The sequence below is a fragment of the Protomyctophum parallelum genome (genome assembly GCF_964188405.1).
Source record: "Protomyctophum parallelum genome assembly, chromosome: 2".
Lineage (NCBI taxonomy): Eukaryota > Metazoa > Chordata > Actinopteri > Myctophiformes > Myctophidae > Protomyctophum > Protomyctophum parallelum.
In genome coordinates, this window is record NC_139699.1 from 27013243 (window position 1) to 27031551 (window position 18309).

General features: G+C 42.8%; 1 protein-coding gene across 2 annotated transcripts in view; it reads left to right on the forward strand.

Annotated features, from left to right (window-relative positions):
* LOC310855104 (synaptosomal-associated protein 25-B-like) overlaps positions 1-18309 on the forward strand; it is a 68076-nt gene that overhangs the window by 23955 nt on the left and 25812 nt on the right. For both annotated transcript variants that reach the window (XM_083759993.1, XM_083759994.1), the window contains exons 2-3: positions 5371-5478; positions 8729-8770. In XM_083759993.1, coding sequence (XP_083616119.1) covers positions 5407-5478; positions 8729-8770 — 114 coding nt within the window. In that variant the 5' untranslated portion in view covers positions 5371-5406. The remainder of the gene's footprint in view (positions 1-5370; positions 5479-8728; positions 8771-18309) is intronic.

Consider the following 18309-nt stretch of genomic DNA (forward strand, 5'->3'; position numbering starts at 1 on the left):
ACCAGACACAATACAACAACACACACGTCAAAGGAGGGCGTGCCCTAACCCTAACCCTTTGAGAAAAATGTATAGGAACGGTTAAAAAATACTGGATATTTACTCACGTTTGGGAAACACTGTCCTAACATACAGGCCAGAGGAGCTGCTTACAGACAGCAAGCAGTGTGAGGTTATACAGCAAGGCTGTATATTTAACAAGGAGATAAAGGTCAGAGCTATAGAGGCCAGTAAACTGGTACAACAGCACAAAGGCATTTGCTGAGCAAGGCTTTTAACCCCAAATGGATTCAAAGCCGTTTCTTACAGCTCACCCTCCCACACCCTGTGGATTTGCATAATTGTATGAATATGAAGGACAGTGAAAAGAGAGAGAGAAAAAAAATAACATTTAAGCAGAATTGTTCCTCAGTGAGGTAAAAAATATAATAATATTGTTTTGTGTTTGAGTCACACTTACATAACCAAAAACATATTTTGAGTTTCATGTGAAAAACTAATTCAGGATTCCTAGCACGTAATATTTTACTCCAGTAGCAACTGGTGATTTTCAATATTGCCTCAAGCTTTATAATCACAGAAGGAGTCTCATAAAGATGAAAATGGAGAGAGAGTAGTGCATTACTTTTGCCTGTTGATGCATAGTATTCTTGTCTTGCAGGGCTCATGAGTTGTACCTGTTGTTTCTTTGATATACTGCTAAATTATTACTGCCACAGGAGGTCAATGAGGTGTTCAACAAGCCACGGGGAAACAACTCTCACATATGAGACGTAATGAGAGAGAGAGAGAGAGAGAGAGAGAGAGAGAGGGAAGGTAGAAATGTAGAGATAGAAATGTCGAATGCATTATGGGAGAAGAAATCAGGAGAGAAAAGAGAGAGAAAGCGAGAGAAACGCAGGAAGATTGAGTGCAGACTTCAAAGCAATATGATGAAACATGATGAGCTATTGACTCATAATGGAGAAGGGAGAAAATTGCATTGGAAGGACGAATGTGATGAGGAAGCAACAGAGGAAATGGGCGAGGAAGGAGATATGATGTGGAAAGGCGAGAGGCGAGACAGTGAGAAAGAGTGGGAAGATGAGAGTGAATTAAAGAGCTGAACATGTGATGTTTAATGTCTTCCCGTTCGGCGCAGTTGCTCTGTATAGGATGCTGGAATTCATTCAGCACACGTGTCCTCACTATAGTCAGTGTTCTCATCAACAAAGAATGCAGCCGCATAACGATATCATCTCTTTTTAGCACTTACTGTTCATAAATCAAATAAATTTGAGTCATTACTCCAACAGTACTGAATGTTGAACTGCTTCAGTGGCCGTTCCGAAAGTGTGCCCCATTTGGATTGGACCGATTGCATAGCCCCACCGGACGCTGAGCTTGTAGATCTTCTATTTTTGTCGAAAGTTCACATATTTTCACAATTGTTTTTTTGTCTTTGACGCTAGGAGTGTTCATGGGTTAGTACACTAGTAAACCTTATCAAAATACATTTCCTGAATGAGTTTGAACTTGTGGATGTTACCGTTTTGTTCATTACCACCCCGGCCCCCCACATCTTCTGTAGTGATATTTTTGGTGGCTACTATGGTGCTAAAAATAGACTGTGGCTTGATGTCTTTTTCAACAACAAGCTATCCGATGGTCGAAGCAAGGACCACCGGAAGCCGAACGGAAGCCCATCAAGCGCCGAAAGCCTTCTTGAAGATGCTTCCCTACAACTTGCGACCAGACACAACAGTGTACCCCCTGCCCATTTAACAGCAGATTTTATAGTGTGTCTGCCGTCAGACGCCGGTGGCAACTTTGACCATTTGCAGGATTTGTGTACCGTTTCGCCTGTAGTGGCTCCAATCGGGATGGTGTATCTTCCTAAATTAACCATCATTGATATAGAGCCTGTTGCCCTGCTTCTCAACATGTGTACCCATGATAGACCAAAGGGATGTGGACCAGGGGAGATACTATAGACTTTTGAGGCCATCAGGCAGAGGCTCTGAGCCACTCTGCTACACCAGCGGAACTGCATCTCGTTTGGTCCAAAAGGCCAACCAATGATGTAACTTCATCAGAGTCAATGGCTTTATTGTGTTGTTCACACTGTTGCGGTCCAGCCAAACACATGTGGACGAAGAGAGAGAGAGAGAGAGAGAGGAGAAAGCTTTTAACTGGCTGTATTTTCGCTACATGTAACATGCCTCCTTTCCTTTCCCGGCACACACTGAATTATTAAACACCCTGCATGACTCCTCTGGAGAAATGGAGTGATGAGGGAGAGAGGGAGAAAGAGGAGGGGCTGAGAACATAATGGGAGACAAAATGAGAGAGAGAGATGATGGTGAGAGATAGAGAGATAGAGAGGTAGAGATAGATAGAGAGGTAGAGAGAGATAGAGAGGTACTATAGAGGGAGGGAGGGGGTAGATGGAACGATAGTTCACCCATGGAACACCTCTGAAAAGAACTGTGTGTGCATGTGGATATGTCTGTCTGTCCGTCCGTCCGTCCGTCTGTCTGTCCGTCCGTCCGTCCGTCCGTCCGTCCGTCTCACTCTCTTCACTGCACAACCCCAGACCTTTGGGTTTTTGAGTGGTGCAACCACTCTTATATAGACAGCTATGTGTGTGGCTGTGTCCCTGGGTCCCTGGCTGTGTCCGAGCACAAAAATAGAGTTATAGTGTTTGTTCACCACCAAGTGTCCCTGTTGCACAGCCTAACACACAGACACAGTACAGTACAGTACAGTACAGTACAGTACAGTACAGTACAGTACAGTACAGTACAGTACAGTACAGTACAGTACAGTACAGTACAGTACAGTACAGTACAGTACAGTACAGTACAGTACAGTACAGTACAGTACCAGGTCTGATTTAATGTGTATCAGCCTGGTGGGAAGTCTCTTATGAGAGACACGATGAGAACAGATTGCGCCAGCTGACTCCAGGGACTTCATTAAAGGTGAAGAGAACAGGAGTAGGAAGTGGGAACGAAGTAGAGCGGAGCACTGGACAGAGAGGGGAGAACATTTCTCACTTTCAGCTTATTGACAGTCAGTCTGACTCTCAGTCTGCTGTCAGACATCAGCTCTGTCTCTGGCTGAACAAAAACTCCCATCCATGTTTCATGGACATTTTTGGCTCCTGTGTGCGTGCGTGCGTGCATGCGTGCGTGCGTGCGTGCGTGCGTGCGTGCGTGCGTGCGTGCGTGCGTGCATGCATGTGTTTATATCTGCAATGGTGCATGTGTGGCACACAGCCAGGTGAACAAAAATAGCCCCATATTCTCCATCTTGATTCCGTCCACTTGCTGTGGCGCTCCATGAGAGGAAAGGAGGATGGCGGATTATGCGTATGTGCTCTATGCATAGCAGCCATATTGGAAAGACATTTTACTTAATTCCTTCACAGGTCTTACCAATATTACTGATTAAGCTAGGCTCTGTTACATGTCTGGTCAAACAGAGTTAGGGTGCTCTGCTGATATTGAATTGAACATGTTGCTCACTGGAAACACTCTGCTACACTAGTGGGTCTCAAAGTGTGGTCCAAGTACCCTCATGGTTCCTTGAGGGGGGTTCCAATAGTATTTAATACATTTTCCTGGGAGCAGACATCCCTTCCTTTTCAGTGTTCCAAATGTCCCCTTACAGGTGTGTAACTCTGAGAGTGTACAAATGGAGCAGCTGTGAGCTGTACATGCTAAAATTACGCACCATCCCAGTCTTGAGGCTTAAAAGCTCCCATGTTCATGTGCACAATGTCAACAGTATGGTCGGTGAAATCCCTGCAGGGTGCCTAACGTGAGTGGGAGTACACAGAGCGTCTTACATAATCAGCCCTGGCTGATGTTGTCGAATCCCTCTGACACAGCTCGCATGAGTCACGATGGCGGTTTACTATACTTGTCCATTTGTTATTCTGGAAGTCATGTTCTTTGTGCTTCACTTGTGTCGTATATTGTTGCATTTAGTACTTTTTAACACTGAAATAATACAGTTAATACAGTACAACACACTCCTCTGTGAGCATGTGTTTAGATGCATTACTGTATTTCTGTGAAAAGAGGGCAATGTCCGCACACAATAGGCCGCTGCCCTCCCACATTTTATGTAACTGACAGGGGCCCAGGGCTTCATCAGGTTTTTGTTGCTTATTTTCAGTTTGGGAGAGCAGTCTGTCATGCAGCACACATTCACTTGTTTTTCGCCTATTTTTTGACTGTTTTGAAAGAAATGTGAGGATGTCCAAATATTTATTGTAGCACTTTGAGATTTGTCCATTGTTATATATCCTTTTTTTCATAGATGTATATCTCCCTGCTTCTAATGTGCTGAGCAGGGAGTGAGCCTGATCACTAAGATCAAATATACATCATTTACACTTCACACTGTCCTCAGTCTATCTGTGGGTTATCTGACTGATCTCTGTGAGCACGCATTATCTCAGACAGAAACGGAATACTATGATCTAAAGCATTTGGTGATTTATCAACCGATTTGAAAGATTCATTCTTGGGACACGTACAGCTAGACTCCTGTCGAGCCAATGCCGTAAAAAAGGAACTGTAGCTTGCCAGCATTCCATGCTGCATCTCCTCTTGGTAATGAGTGTGGAAACGATCCATATTATAGCGCTACACCGTGCTGTTCAGCATTCTGCTGTTGTTTCCCCCTTAATCCTTCATGGCTGTGTGTGTGTGTGTGTGTGTGTGTGTGTGTGTGTGTGTGTGTGTGTGTGTGTGTGTGCGTGTGTGTGTGTGTGTGTGTGTGTGTGTGTGTGTGTGTGTGTGCGTCTGCGTGCTTCTGCGTGCGTCTGCGTGCACGTGCGCGTGAGTGTGCGTGTGCCAGTAAATCGTTGCTGTCAGGCAGAAACCTCTTATCTCCATATTCTAACCTTTTGCGTTTTTACGGAAATGAACACCCATACTTGATCACACTACAGCGTCACACAAAAGCGTCAAAAGTAGCAGATCTACAATCCCAAGCTTGTAGATCTGCTACTTTTGATGCTTTACAATTTGAGTCCTGAAAAGTAACATATATTAATGAGGTTTCCATCCGACAGAGAGACGCTATAGATAGACCGAGTGAAAAGATCTGTTTTATTGAACCGAGGAACTGGGTGAACACGATCCTCAGTGTTAATTACAGTAAACTCTGAGCGTCTACAAATGGAACCCGTTTGACCCTTAGGGGTCCTGTTTTTTATTCCATTCGTGCACACATTTCTGCATAATGACAATTTAATTTAATTTTAATTTTAACGTTGCGCTTCATGTGTGTGTGCGTGCACTTAATTGGTTATTCTTGTACATGACCTACTAACCACCGCCTTCTCTCTCTCTCTCTCTCTCTCCCCCCCAGCAGCATCCAGACCTTCTGGTGTAAAGATCATCTGTCATCATGGCTGACGAAGCTGATATGCGTAATGAGCTGACTGACCTGCAGGCCCGTGCCGACCAGGTGGCTGATGAGGTAAGGCCCGCATGCACACGTACACGTACACACACACACACACACACACACACACACACACACACACACACACACACACACACACACACACACACACACACACACACTTTTAAGACATTAAAGACATTCTCCCCAAAACAGTCCTTGTTGAAAGCGACGTTTTTTATTGTTGTTTTAGACCAAAAAGACCCTTATGTTACGGGCGGGGCTATTCAGGCCAAAAATACCCTTATGTTACGGGCGGGGCTATTCAGACGAAAAAGACCCCTATGTTACGGGCGGGGCTATTCAGACCAAAAAGACCCTTATGTTACGGGCGGAACTATTTAGACCAAAAAGACCCTTATGTTACGGGCGGGGCTATTCAGACCAAAAAGACCCTTATGTTACGGGCGGAACTATTTAGACCAAAAAGACCCTTATGTTACGGGCGGGGCTATTCAGGCCAAAAAGACCCTTATGTTACGGGCGGGACTATTCAGACCAAAAAGACCCTTATGTTACGGGCGGGGCTATTCAGACCAAAAAGACTGGGATCCCAAAATAGAGCAACATCAGGCATTTCGTTGCTGTCGGGCACTGAAGCACTGAGAAAACTGCTGTCGGGCAGAAACCTCCTGTCTCCACATTCTAAAGGTGGTTGCACACTGGACACGTTTTTGGGGAAAAAACTACGGAAAACGCAGCTAAAAATCCGAAAAACGCAGCAGTGTGCAGGGTCTGTTGGTGTTTCTTGGTAAATTACAGTAATACCCTACTTGACTCATACTGCTGTCTCACACAAAAGCATCAAAAGTAGCAGATCCACAAGCTGGAATTGCGGCATGAAGCGACGCACTTTGTATTGAGCTTGTACTGTACATCTGCTACTTTTGTTTGCTATTTTCTTATTTGAATCCTGAAAAGTAACAGTTTTGGACATAATGAGGTTTGGTTTCTACCCGACAGAGACGATTTTCTCATTTCTCAGTCCGTTTCTCCACAGTGGCAAAGTTCCATGGCAGTTTGCCAAAAGATATGATTTGGGAACAGTTTTGAAAGGTTTCATTCATTCAAGGGTCCAATTATTTTTTATAGTGTGCCAATTCTACTACTAGCCCAAACCTTTAACGACAAAAGAGAAAATCGAAAGTACTCTGACCTTCTCTCCGTAAAGAACTTGAAAGCCTGCGGTAAATTCTAACCAGAGGACCTTTAAGCAATAATGAGAAAACTTTTCAAGTTGCCCTTCACTAACATATCTTTGACAAAATCCAGGAGTACTCAGGGTTTATGACTGAGTTTGTCATATCCATTGAAATGACTTGCTTTATACAAGCAGACATACTGTAGGCACTACTACAGATTATTTGTGATATACTTGTTCATATACTGCTCTCTTTCTAATAGGCTACATAAGGTTTAGGCTATTACAGATAAGCTGCAGTACTATGAATTTGTTTAACCTCTTGATAATTAAGCAGGCCTTGTTTTGGTTTTTTTTAGATTGATGGCAATGCAATTGAGAAACTATGTGATGGTGTTTGGGATTGCATGATTTTTTTTTTTATTAGATAATTTTATTTATGCCATGTTAAATCTGCACTGTAACTGAACCCAGTTTATGTATGGTGAAATTATTTTACCATTGAGCTGCTTGCTTGCTCAGGGGATTAATTGAATCTTGACTATCAGGTCAAAATCCGTGTGAGATCATGTGTCTAGGCCAGACATGACCTTTGATACGATCTAAATGTCTCCATAGAAGAGCAGGGAGACCAAATACAACCAATTGTATATATTACAGTATATTGTATTAACATCATACAGATTAGACAAAATTAAATTTTATTCATAAAAAAAGTTACATGCGGTAGTTCCACTGTAAGGAGTAGTAGAAAGGGGCAGGCGTGGGCCACAGGTCTTGAATTGGATTAGAAAGCAGGACTTCACGATTGTGTGACCAGTCCCCCTATACTGTAGCTGGACAGGTCATGTTTGAGCAGTTTGCTCTCTAACTTTCACCTCTAGGAACAGAGATAGTGTGTTCATCTGCAATGAGATGATAGAAGCCCAGGAAAGGCAGATAATTCTGTGAGGCAGAATAATAGACTAGACTCATTAAACATTCATGAGGAGATAATGTAAGAGCATGCAGCAGAAGCTCCTCAGCTATAAGGGCATTAAGGGGAGACAGGAAGAAGGCAGGAGTGAGGGATGCAGAGAAAGACTTTTGGAAAAGAAGAATGCAAAAAGATGGATAGAGGTTGGAGGAGGAGAAGAGGAGCAGATAGATGAGGAGATTGTGAAGTGAAGGAGTTGAGGCTGGGTCGAGGAGAAAGGGGAGAGAGGTGACAAGCCAAAAGGCAGGGTGGAAGAGAGGAGGGAAGAGGGTGCTTGAATTAAGAGGGATAATATTAAGAGGGTTACTGGGGAAGGAGAGGAGAGGAGAGGAGAGGAGAGGAGAGGAGAGGAGAGGAGAGGAGAGGAGAGGAGAGGAGAGGAGAGGAGAGGAGAGGAGAGGAGAGGAGAGGAGAGGAGAGGAGAGGAGAGGAGAGGAGAGGAGAGGAGAGGAGAGGAGAGGAGAGGAGAGGAGAGGAGAGGAGAGGAGAGGAGAGGACTGCTCTTCATAGGATGAGAGTTAATCAAATGACTTTCACTGAAATATGAGTAAAGGTTATTCTAAAATAGAACTCCGTTCCACATGGATAACATGATTACAATTTTATTTTCACTATTATTTGGTCAAGCATTAACTTTCATGTTTTATTTGATAATATTGTCTCACATCAAACTCAATACACAAGAGAGATTGTTATTCACTTTAACCAATTTGCCTCTTTATGTGGAAAAAATGCTATTTTCCATTTAAAAACAGATGACAAACAAAAACAAAAGGATGTTGAAAAGTAATTTGTCAATGAAACAACGATGCAAATGCTTTCGTTGAATACAAAATGACATAATGACTCTGTCCACAGTCACCTCACAAAATGTGTGATGTACTGTATATCGCTCACATGTGTGATTTGCCCATCGGCACAGATGCACCAAATTAGCATGATATGTTTATGTTTATTTTGCAGTACGGAACAGTCAACAGTGTCATTGACATTTGTCTTTCTGCACAACAACAGTTTATGACTGTACTGTATTTGTCCTTGTGTGATGCTTTCACTGACTCTCTCTCTCTCTCTCTCTCTCTCTCTCTCTCTCTCTCTCTCTCTCTCTCTCTCTCTCTCGCTCTCTCTCTCTCTCTCTCTCCGACCAGTCTCTGGAGAGCACTCGTCGTATGCTGGCTCTGGTGGAGGAGGTGAGTCCAATGACACACATCACATTCTCTACTGGACTACAATAGTCTACATAATTAAACACCTCCTCTGCTCCCCTCCTCTCCTCCACACTCTCTCTCTCTCTCTCCCTTACTGCCTCTCTCTTCATCCTCCCCTCCTCTCCTTCACACACTCTCTCTCTCCCTTACTGTCTCTCTCTCTCCATCCTCCCTTCCTCTCTTCTACCTCCTCCTAGAAGCAACTATTATAGACCACTATATTATTTTTGGTTGCACTGGCATATTTGTCTGGTTTCCAGGCTTTCTTTGTCCTACCTGACACCAGGGTCTAAATGTCTCAATGGAAGAGAAGAGAGACCACTTCCAACAAATGAAAATGTACCACTATACCGGCATAAACCATACAGATTTTAGTTGTTGTTGTTTTCACGCAAATATATTCCGGGTGGCCTTTCACCTATTTGCTGTGCAAAGGTTGCAGCTTACAATGAACATAACCAGCAATATTGTATCTATGTCCTCCTACTTTCCTATACTTGTTCCCAATATTAAGACCACTTTCTTCATATCTTTTCTCCAATCCGATTTGTTATTTTACTTCAAAGAGACACACTTTGCAAAATTCATTAATTATTTTGAGGTTCCAAAATGTTTGCCGTAAGGCACAAATGTAAAAAGAACCACCGCTCATCTGCTGAAAAAACTTAAGTGAGGTGCTGGAGTCACAAAGGGGTAATGAAAAAAAAAAGGAAGCTCTGCACACTCAGATCTGTATTTATTTAGCAAGCTTTCGGTCTACTGACCCTCAGGCATAATAAAAAAGTGACATAGGACAGAATATATGTTCATCACTTGATTGGATGATTGTTCACACCTGTGTCAAACATTTCAATTAGAATGATAGCTCATGGGAGTTGTAGTTCTCAGTGAACCACAAGGCACCCAAAAAGACACTAAAGGCTCATTCATAGTCTGGATTTTCGGTGGTGAGGTAACCTCCGAACTACAACATGACGTCACAAGCCACGGTGAAGAGCAAACCACCGCCCCAGGCCCAGCCCTTCTCTCTGTTTTTACACTTGTCTAAGTGTCCACTTAGACAAGACAAAGTAAACAAAATCAAATAAAATGCCTTAAGGCTAAATAATATTCAAGTTCAGTCAGATAACTAACAAATAGATTGAAACCAATAATAGCTTGAGAAGATTGTATTTATAAAATGTAAATTCAAGTGTGAATATTATGATTCTGATCTTTGCGTTCAGGATCTGCTTATACATTACTCCCTGGTCAGCTGGTAGAAATACATCTACCGAATAATGACGAACCCCCCAGGGGAACAGAACCCTTAGGGAAAGCAGAGTATACTGGTGGTGCTGGGGTGCACATACTGTACAACATCAGTGGCAGCACTGACAGCAAGAGGAAGTACAAATAATCAGCTGAGCTTAATTAATAAGTTAATTATTAACTAACTAATTAATACTAATAGTAATTTAACTAGTTTAATTAATTAAACTAGTTCATTAATAACTTAATTAGTGACGTCTCGACTGGGGTCAGATCAAGTCAAACCAAGACTAGTCAGATCTGGCCCAGAATATCACCTGATTTCAACCAACATAAATTCTGCCCACTAAGACGGATGTCCCTAGATGAATCAGAGAGAGTCCGAGTGAGGCCAGAACAACTTAAGTCATATCATAACTAGTCAGATCTGGCGCAGAATAAGCTATATTATTTCAACTGGTGAAGACGTCCTGGAAATTACGTAAAGATCATCCCCATATGGGCTGTGATCTGGCCTAGTCCTGAACGTCACCGGAGTCACCAGAGGACGTCATCATAACGTCATCATGGTGTCATTTGGCTTGCTGGAGTGGTGTTTGTGTGTGTGTGTGTGTGTGTGTGTGTGTGTGTGTGTGTGTGTGTGTGTGTGTGTGTGTGTGTGTGTGTGTGTGTGTGTGTGTGTGTGTGTGTGTGTGTGTGTGTGTGTGTGTGCGCGCGTGCGTGTGCGCGTGCGCGCGTGTGACCTCCACCGTGGTCCCCTCAGCACTGTCTGTGACACTTGATATTTGGGGATACTGCCAGGAGAATGTTGTTTGGTCACTAAAAGTAATATGACCCTTGTCCTCTCCTGGAGGAGTTCTGTCCTCAGTCTCTTTTTATAACAGTTATACTCTTTTATAACAGTTCACTGTCATACAAAGTCTCTTTGAGACCTGAAGCCCTGAATGTTTTGATGTATGCAGGCTGTCTATTTAAAAGTATAGACATAAAGTTAACTAAACTGAGAACTGAACCCTGCAGCCCATACATTTGACTTTGCTGTTGACCAAACTGTCTACCCAGACACACTGTTTAACCTGTGAACTCACTAACATTATTGATTGTACCCGTTCAATGTAGTGACATATTTGATCTCTCTTCAAGCAGACAGGGGTGGGCATTTCTATTTCAAGTAGAAAATACAGGGGGAGGCTACATTAAGCCTAAAGCCACCATTAATATACAGTATTTTAATAATAACTTACCGGATAAATGGACATTATTATACTACTGCTACTGCTACAACTACCAGGGCCGAATTAAGACTTATTAGTGCCCAGGCAATGTTTCAGAACCATGGAGAGCGCCTTCATTTTACCTAACCAAAGTCAGTCCACTTGCATGCATCAGGCACGCTTTTCACATGAATTACGTTGCGACATTTGAGAATTTCAGAGGGACTGCCCTTGGTAGTGCATGGGCAAACCAGTGATAACTCAAAACTCAAAAACCTTTTCAGGAAAATATCAGGGAAGTGTGAAGAGTTGAGTTGTCTTATCTGTACGTTACATGCGCGACTGCTGTCAGTAAAACGTATGAAATAATTACACCATAATAATAATAATAATAATAATAACTGGCATTGGCTGGCAATATGTACTGTACACTCAAAGTTGGGTTATGCGCTCTACACAGTATGCTGAGTTTGCTCATTGAATCCTCATGGTGTAACAACCTGGTCATTTTCATGACATTGAGTCATACGTAAGTCGTTACCACAACCAGTAGAAGTCTGTGCGTGTTTCAGCGAAGCTATCTGTGCAAAGAACACGACGTCCATGCGAACATTGCATGTGTGAGTAAACTATCTGTGTGAGTGATGTGGACATGATATATCCTTCCAAAGTGCTCCACCGCTCATAAATGCATTGTGTTGACATGGCTCTAAAATCTAAGTCCTTTATAAGTCTGTCTCTACTACTACAGTACAGTAGTAGGCTACAGTACTACAGTGTAATAGTACCATGCATGAAATATTGTTTTATTGTACTGTAGAGCTATTATTGCTTTATCAATGATGGGATATATGCCTTTATATAGCCTGTCGGTCTTTGACTGAGTGTACAGGAAGCAGCTCAGTAATGCATTCTAAGTTAAGTGTCTTAAAGGATGAACTTCCCCCATATTCACCGGGCGGCGGTGGCTCAGGGGTAGAGTGGCTGGATGGTAAACGCAAGGTTGCCAGTTCGACCACTCCCCCAGAGTTAGTGTCCTTGAGCAAGACACTGAACCCCTAATTGCTCCTGATGTGCTGGTTGGTGCCTTGCATGGTTTCCGCCGCCATCGGTGTATGAATGTGCGTGTGACTGGGTGAATGTAATGCACAATCTATGTAAAGCGCCTTGGATAAAGACGCTATATAAATGCACCACTAATATATAAATGCACCATTAATTCAACTTACCTTCAGAGACACTGCTGAGACATTGACAGGTTTTGGGTATCGTCCTCGCACTCCTCACTTAAGTGATGTCATGGAGTGACTGGATGATGCGTTTGTAATTAATGCATACTGTTTTGGCTGCTGACATGTGAGCAGACCACTAGACTCTGTACGATTTATTTCATTAGGTTGAAGATGCTTTCGTCAGCAGGCTATCTGCCTCCACAATGGTGATCTGGAATTCGTTTAGTTTTTTCATAAAGGACATGACAGAACGAAAAATACCTCTTTGGTCTCCAGGCAGCAGGAGTATACTGTATTATATTCACTCCAACTAGATGTAATGTATGGGTTGTTACACACTCTGCAGGTTTAATTTGCGTAGTATGTGTGATAGCACTGCTTTATACAAACCTGACGTGTTAATAGCATTGTCATAGTATTGCCAGGAGGTGTGTGTGTGTGTGTGTGTGTGTGTGTGTGCGTGCGTGCGTGCGTGCGTGCGTGCGTGCGTGCGTGCGTGCGTGCGTGCGTGCCCTGTTTGCAGCCTGTGTGTTAATCAGGCCCTGACGCATGATTTGGGATCGCACTGAAATGATTGGTACACCACGCCCACCGAGGCGCTGCTAGAGTCCAGACCGTCTCCAATTGGCTGTTTGAAGAATGTATAATAATAATGTGCATCCTGTCTCTCTCAGAGAGAGAGAGAGAGACAGAGAGACAGAGAGAGAGAGAGAAAAGAACTGAACTGAACTGAACGGAACGGAATTAACTTCTAAATTTGCGTAAAAAAAAGAAAATTGGGTGGTGTACCAACCATTTCAGCGCAATCCCAAATCATGCAACGCCCTGACTACTACTACTACAGTACTAAGCAATGACTCGATCGTGTAGGTTTGCACTTTACAACATTCAAAGGATCAGACCCCTCCGCACCAATGAGACCAGCTCCATATCCAGCCCTCAGTCAGGCTGACTAATGCAACTCCGTCCTTACTGGCCTCCCGGCAATGGTGACTCCATTGCCCCTCCAAACAATCCAGAATGGCACACCTCGTCCCCCCCCTTTTATGTTCAGTTCACTGCCTTCCGGTTTTGTGCCGCCTCAGTACAAGTACAGACATAAACCAACTCTACAGCCGCTCACTAGATCAGCTAACACAGGAACGCTGGTCAAGCCTTCCTTATAAATAACAGTGGTTCTCAAACTTTTTCATGTCAAAGACCCCCAAATTGACACTAATTAGCCCACGGACCCCCATTTGAAAATAAATGCCAGGGACCCCCATAAGAGAAGATTTTTTACGGCTCTAGCAGTGATTCTCAACCCGTTTAATTTCAAGGACCCTGAGTTTGACATGCAATAGTCTCTGCAGGGTTCCCCAATTTATATTGTAAAACCAATGTTAATTTAACTCTGAGAGTGTACAAATGGAACCAAATGGACCCGTTAAGGTCCATTTGGTTCCATTTGTACACTCTCAGAGTTACAGACCCATAAGGGTCCATTTGGTTATAAACTATCATTTAGCTGGGGACCCCCTGGAACTCTCTCAAGGACCACTGGGGGGGACCCCCAGGCGTCTTTGAGGGAGTTCTAGACCCCACTTTGGGAACCACTGTCCTATAACACCCTGGCCAATGGTCCATTATGTCCTAGTCTCCTAGATCCTTCTCCCTCCTGGCTCCTCCAATACAAGTCCCATGCAAGCAGTATAATAACCCCTCTCTCCCCCCCCCCCCCCACCCCCACCCCTTCATCAGTCAGGACTGCAGACTCACTCCCCATTTTCCTCTGCCGTCTGAAAACCCTTCCTCTTCAGACTCCACCTCACCCCTATAGCTCAACTCATTCCTATTCTTCTGAGAGATGCTACAATAGTTATAAAATGCAGATACATGTTGGTCACTTGCTGCTGCTGCTACTACTACTACTACTACTACTACTACTATGCATGTACTGTAGAGCTATTATATTGCTTTATCAATGCTGGGATATTGCTTACTCCATGCCTTTGTATAGCCGGTCTCTGTCTGAGTGTAGGAAACGGCTCAGTAATGCATCCTATGTTATCGTGTCTGTCTTAAGCAGATTGGAATGAATCGTATTCTTATCATTACCTCCACTTCAGCATGCGTGCAATAAGGAAAGTGGAACACAATAGAGAAGTAGGAGAACATGTCAATCCAATACTGTGATGAGGATCAAAACTGACACAATATGATCACCAAGTTGTTGGTGGATTGTTATATTTTCATATAGTCCACACAATTTAAATAGCCAACCTTAAACTTTGACGTTGAAGTTTAGAACATACTGTATTGTGAACCAGGGAATACTGGTGCTCGGCATCCTTTAAAGTCATGGGTCCTCAACAGGGGGTCCGGAGCTTCGAGGGGGACTACAGGGAGTGGATGTCAAATCTCATGTGATAGGAACTTCATTTTGTATTTTTACATTAACCACTTGCAACCTATAGCATTGTTCTGGGGGAATCATTCACAATGTGTTGTAAACCAGCTTTTTTAGGCAAAGAGAAACGTGATCAAGCCATATGTGATTCAACTATGTATATACCTCGAGGTTTCCCAGGTTGTTTTAATATTGTGGTTACACCTAATTTTAGATATGGAAGTCAGTAGAGATACCAGCATACCAATGTCTCTGGGCTAGAAAGCCTCAAGAAGCAACATGCTGAGAAACATTTAAAACATGTTATCCTTAATTTAAGACTCACTCGTACGCTAGAGTATAGTAGCACTGATTACAGTCAATGAGCGAAACGTTTGCAGCACAGATGTCCTACATTACAAACAATTTTGCGTTAAATCCAAGCACTGCCTGTAACAACTTTGTTGATCATGAAAATTCAATTTTCTAAACATAGCCTATAGTTGACAGAAACATCTTAGCACAATTTTAAATTTAAGAGAGTGACACATACAGTAGATGAAATGCAGAGAGACAGTGTAGTTGTAGTGCCTCAGTAATCTAGGATCACATACAGTATATGAAATGCAGAGAGACAGTGTAGTGCCTCAGTAATCTAGGATCACATACAGTATATGAAATGCAGAGAGACAGTGTAGTGCCTCAGTAATCTAGGATCACATACAGTAGATGAAATGCAGAGAGACAGTGTAGTGCCTCAGTAATCTAGGATCACATACAGTATATGAAATGCAGAGAGACAGTGTAGTGCCTCAGTAATCTAGGATCACATACAGTATATGAAATGCAGAGAGACAGTGTAGTGCCTCAGTAATCTAGGATCACATACAGTATATGAAATGCAGACAGACAGTGTAGTGCCTCAGTAATCTAGGATCACATACAGTATATGAAATGCAGAGAGACAGTGTAGTTGTAGTGCCTCAGTAATCTAGGATCACATACAGTAGATGAAATGCAGAGAGACAGTGTAGTTTAGTGCCTCAGTAATCTAGGATCACATACAGTATATGAAATGCAGAGAGACAGTGTAGTGCCTCAGTAATCTAGGATCACATACAGTAGGATCACATACAGTAGATGAAATGCAGAGAGACAGTGTAGTTGTAGTGCCTCAGTAATCTAGGATCACATACAGTATATGAAATGCAGAGAGACAGTGTAGTGCCTCAGTAATCTAGGATCACATACAGTATATGAAATGCAGAGAGACAGTGTAGTGCCTCAGTAATCTAGGATCACATACAGTAGATGAAATGCAGAGAGACAGTGTAGTGCCTCAGTAATCTAGGATCACATACAGTATATGAAATGCAGAGAGACAGTGTAGTTGTAGTGCCTCAGTAATCTAGGATCACATACAGTAGATGAAATGCAGAGAGACAGTGTAGTTGTAGTGCCTCAGTAATCTAGGATCACATACAGTAGATGAAATGCAGACAGACAGTGTAGTGCCTCAGTAATCTAGGATCACATACAGTATATGAAATGCAGAGAGACAGTGTAGTTGTAGTGCCTCAGTAATCTAGGATCACATACAGTAGATGAAATGCAGACAGACAGTGTAGTGCCTCAGTAATCTAGGATCACATACAGTAGATGAAATGCAGACAGACAGTGTAGTGCCTCAGTAATCTAGGATCACATACAGTAGATGAAATGCAGAGAGACAGTGTAGTGCTTCATATACAGTAGATGAAATGCAGAGAGACAGTGTAGTGCCTCATATACAGTAGATGAAATGCAGAGAGACAGTGTAGTGCCTCAGTAATCTAGGATCACATACAGTAGATGAAATGCAGAGAGACAGTGTAGTGCCTCAGTAATCTAGGATCACATACAGTAGATGAAATGCAGAGAGACAGTGTAGTGCCTCAGTAATCTAGGATCACATACAGTAGATGAAATGCAGAGAGACAGTGTAGTGCCTCATATACAGTAGATGAAATGCAGACAGACAGTGTAGTGCCTCAGTAATCTAGGATCACATACAGTAGATGAAATGCAGAGAGACAGTGTAGTGCTTCATATACAGTAGATGAAATGCAGAGAGACAGTGTAGTGCCTCATATACAGTAGATGAAATGCAGAGAGACAGTGTAGTGCCTCATATACAGTATGAAATGCAGAGAGACAGTGTAGTGCCTCAGTAATCTAGGATCACAGGTAAACCAAGAACCTAGCATCAGTCTAAACAATAATATAAAAAAATAATCTGAGCTTTGAAAATTTTAAACCATCCAAGCCCTCTGCTCAACCAGTGGACTTTCAGTATAGCAGGGTAAGACATGTGGAATGTACAGAAGAAAACAGCAATAGGCGAGTCCATCGGCTCTAATAAAAGCAACTCCTCCTGAAGGATTTGTTTATCCTCCATTTTACAGGCTTGTACTACATAATGCCTCAGCATACACCTCCACAAACTCCTTGGTGACTGTCAAAGATTGTCGGCGACTCGGCGCACAAATATATTCCCAGTTGAGCTTCACAAGCAACATGCCTGAGATTTCTCTGCGATTGGATAGTTTGTTGTTAGGCCAACTGGGCCAACCGGAGACATTTTGTGCTCATTATTAAAGGTGCAGTGAAATGAAAAAGACGTTTTTCACACTTTTAGACCATATCCGTGGTCATTATATGGGCATACCTAACAATGGATGCCAAAAAAAATTGAAATTTCTCATTTCTGTGTGTTTTTATATCAAAGGTCCATAAAAACGATTGTATTATTTATTTATTAAAACGAAAACGTGCTGCGTGATGACGTGTAGAGATACACATCGATAAAAGCCAATAACAATGAAGCTCACCCGTTTCATTTCCCATATTTGCGCGTCCATCCAGCACAGCTGCTACTGATTACAGAAATCCTCCGTTTTTATTACCATTCAATATAACATCCAGACAGTGTATTACTCGGTTTCAACTTAATCATCACGCTAAAATATGTATCCGAAAACATTATAGGGTAGAAATAAGCCACATAACAGTAAACTGGTGTAGCTGGCCGACCATCTGATTTATAAACAAACACATACCACGCTGTTGCTCATAGCATAGCTAACGTCCCTAGCTACCGTCCCATCGCCTGAAGGGATGCGACGCTCTGATTGGTTCAGAAACTTCAGACCGGTGTTTCATGTGGAAACACCATTTTCATGTTGTTCACCATTTCCGTTTCACTGTGCCTTTAAGGCCTGACCACTCTGTTGCGGGCAGGCCAATAAAGACAAGTATAGGGAGAGGGAGAGAGAGTGTAAATCAGAGACGGAACACAGAGAGAGAGAGGGCGGGGGGATGGATAGAGAGGGATATGGCAGGGGAGAGCATGTGAAGGACATCACCAGATATCATGTCAGTAAAATGTTGATGTTTCAGTGGTGGAAAGTAATGACG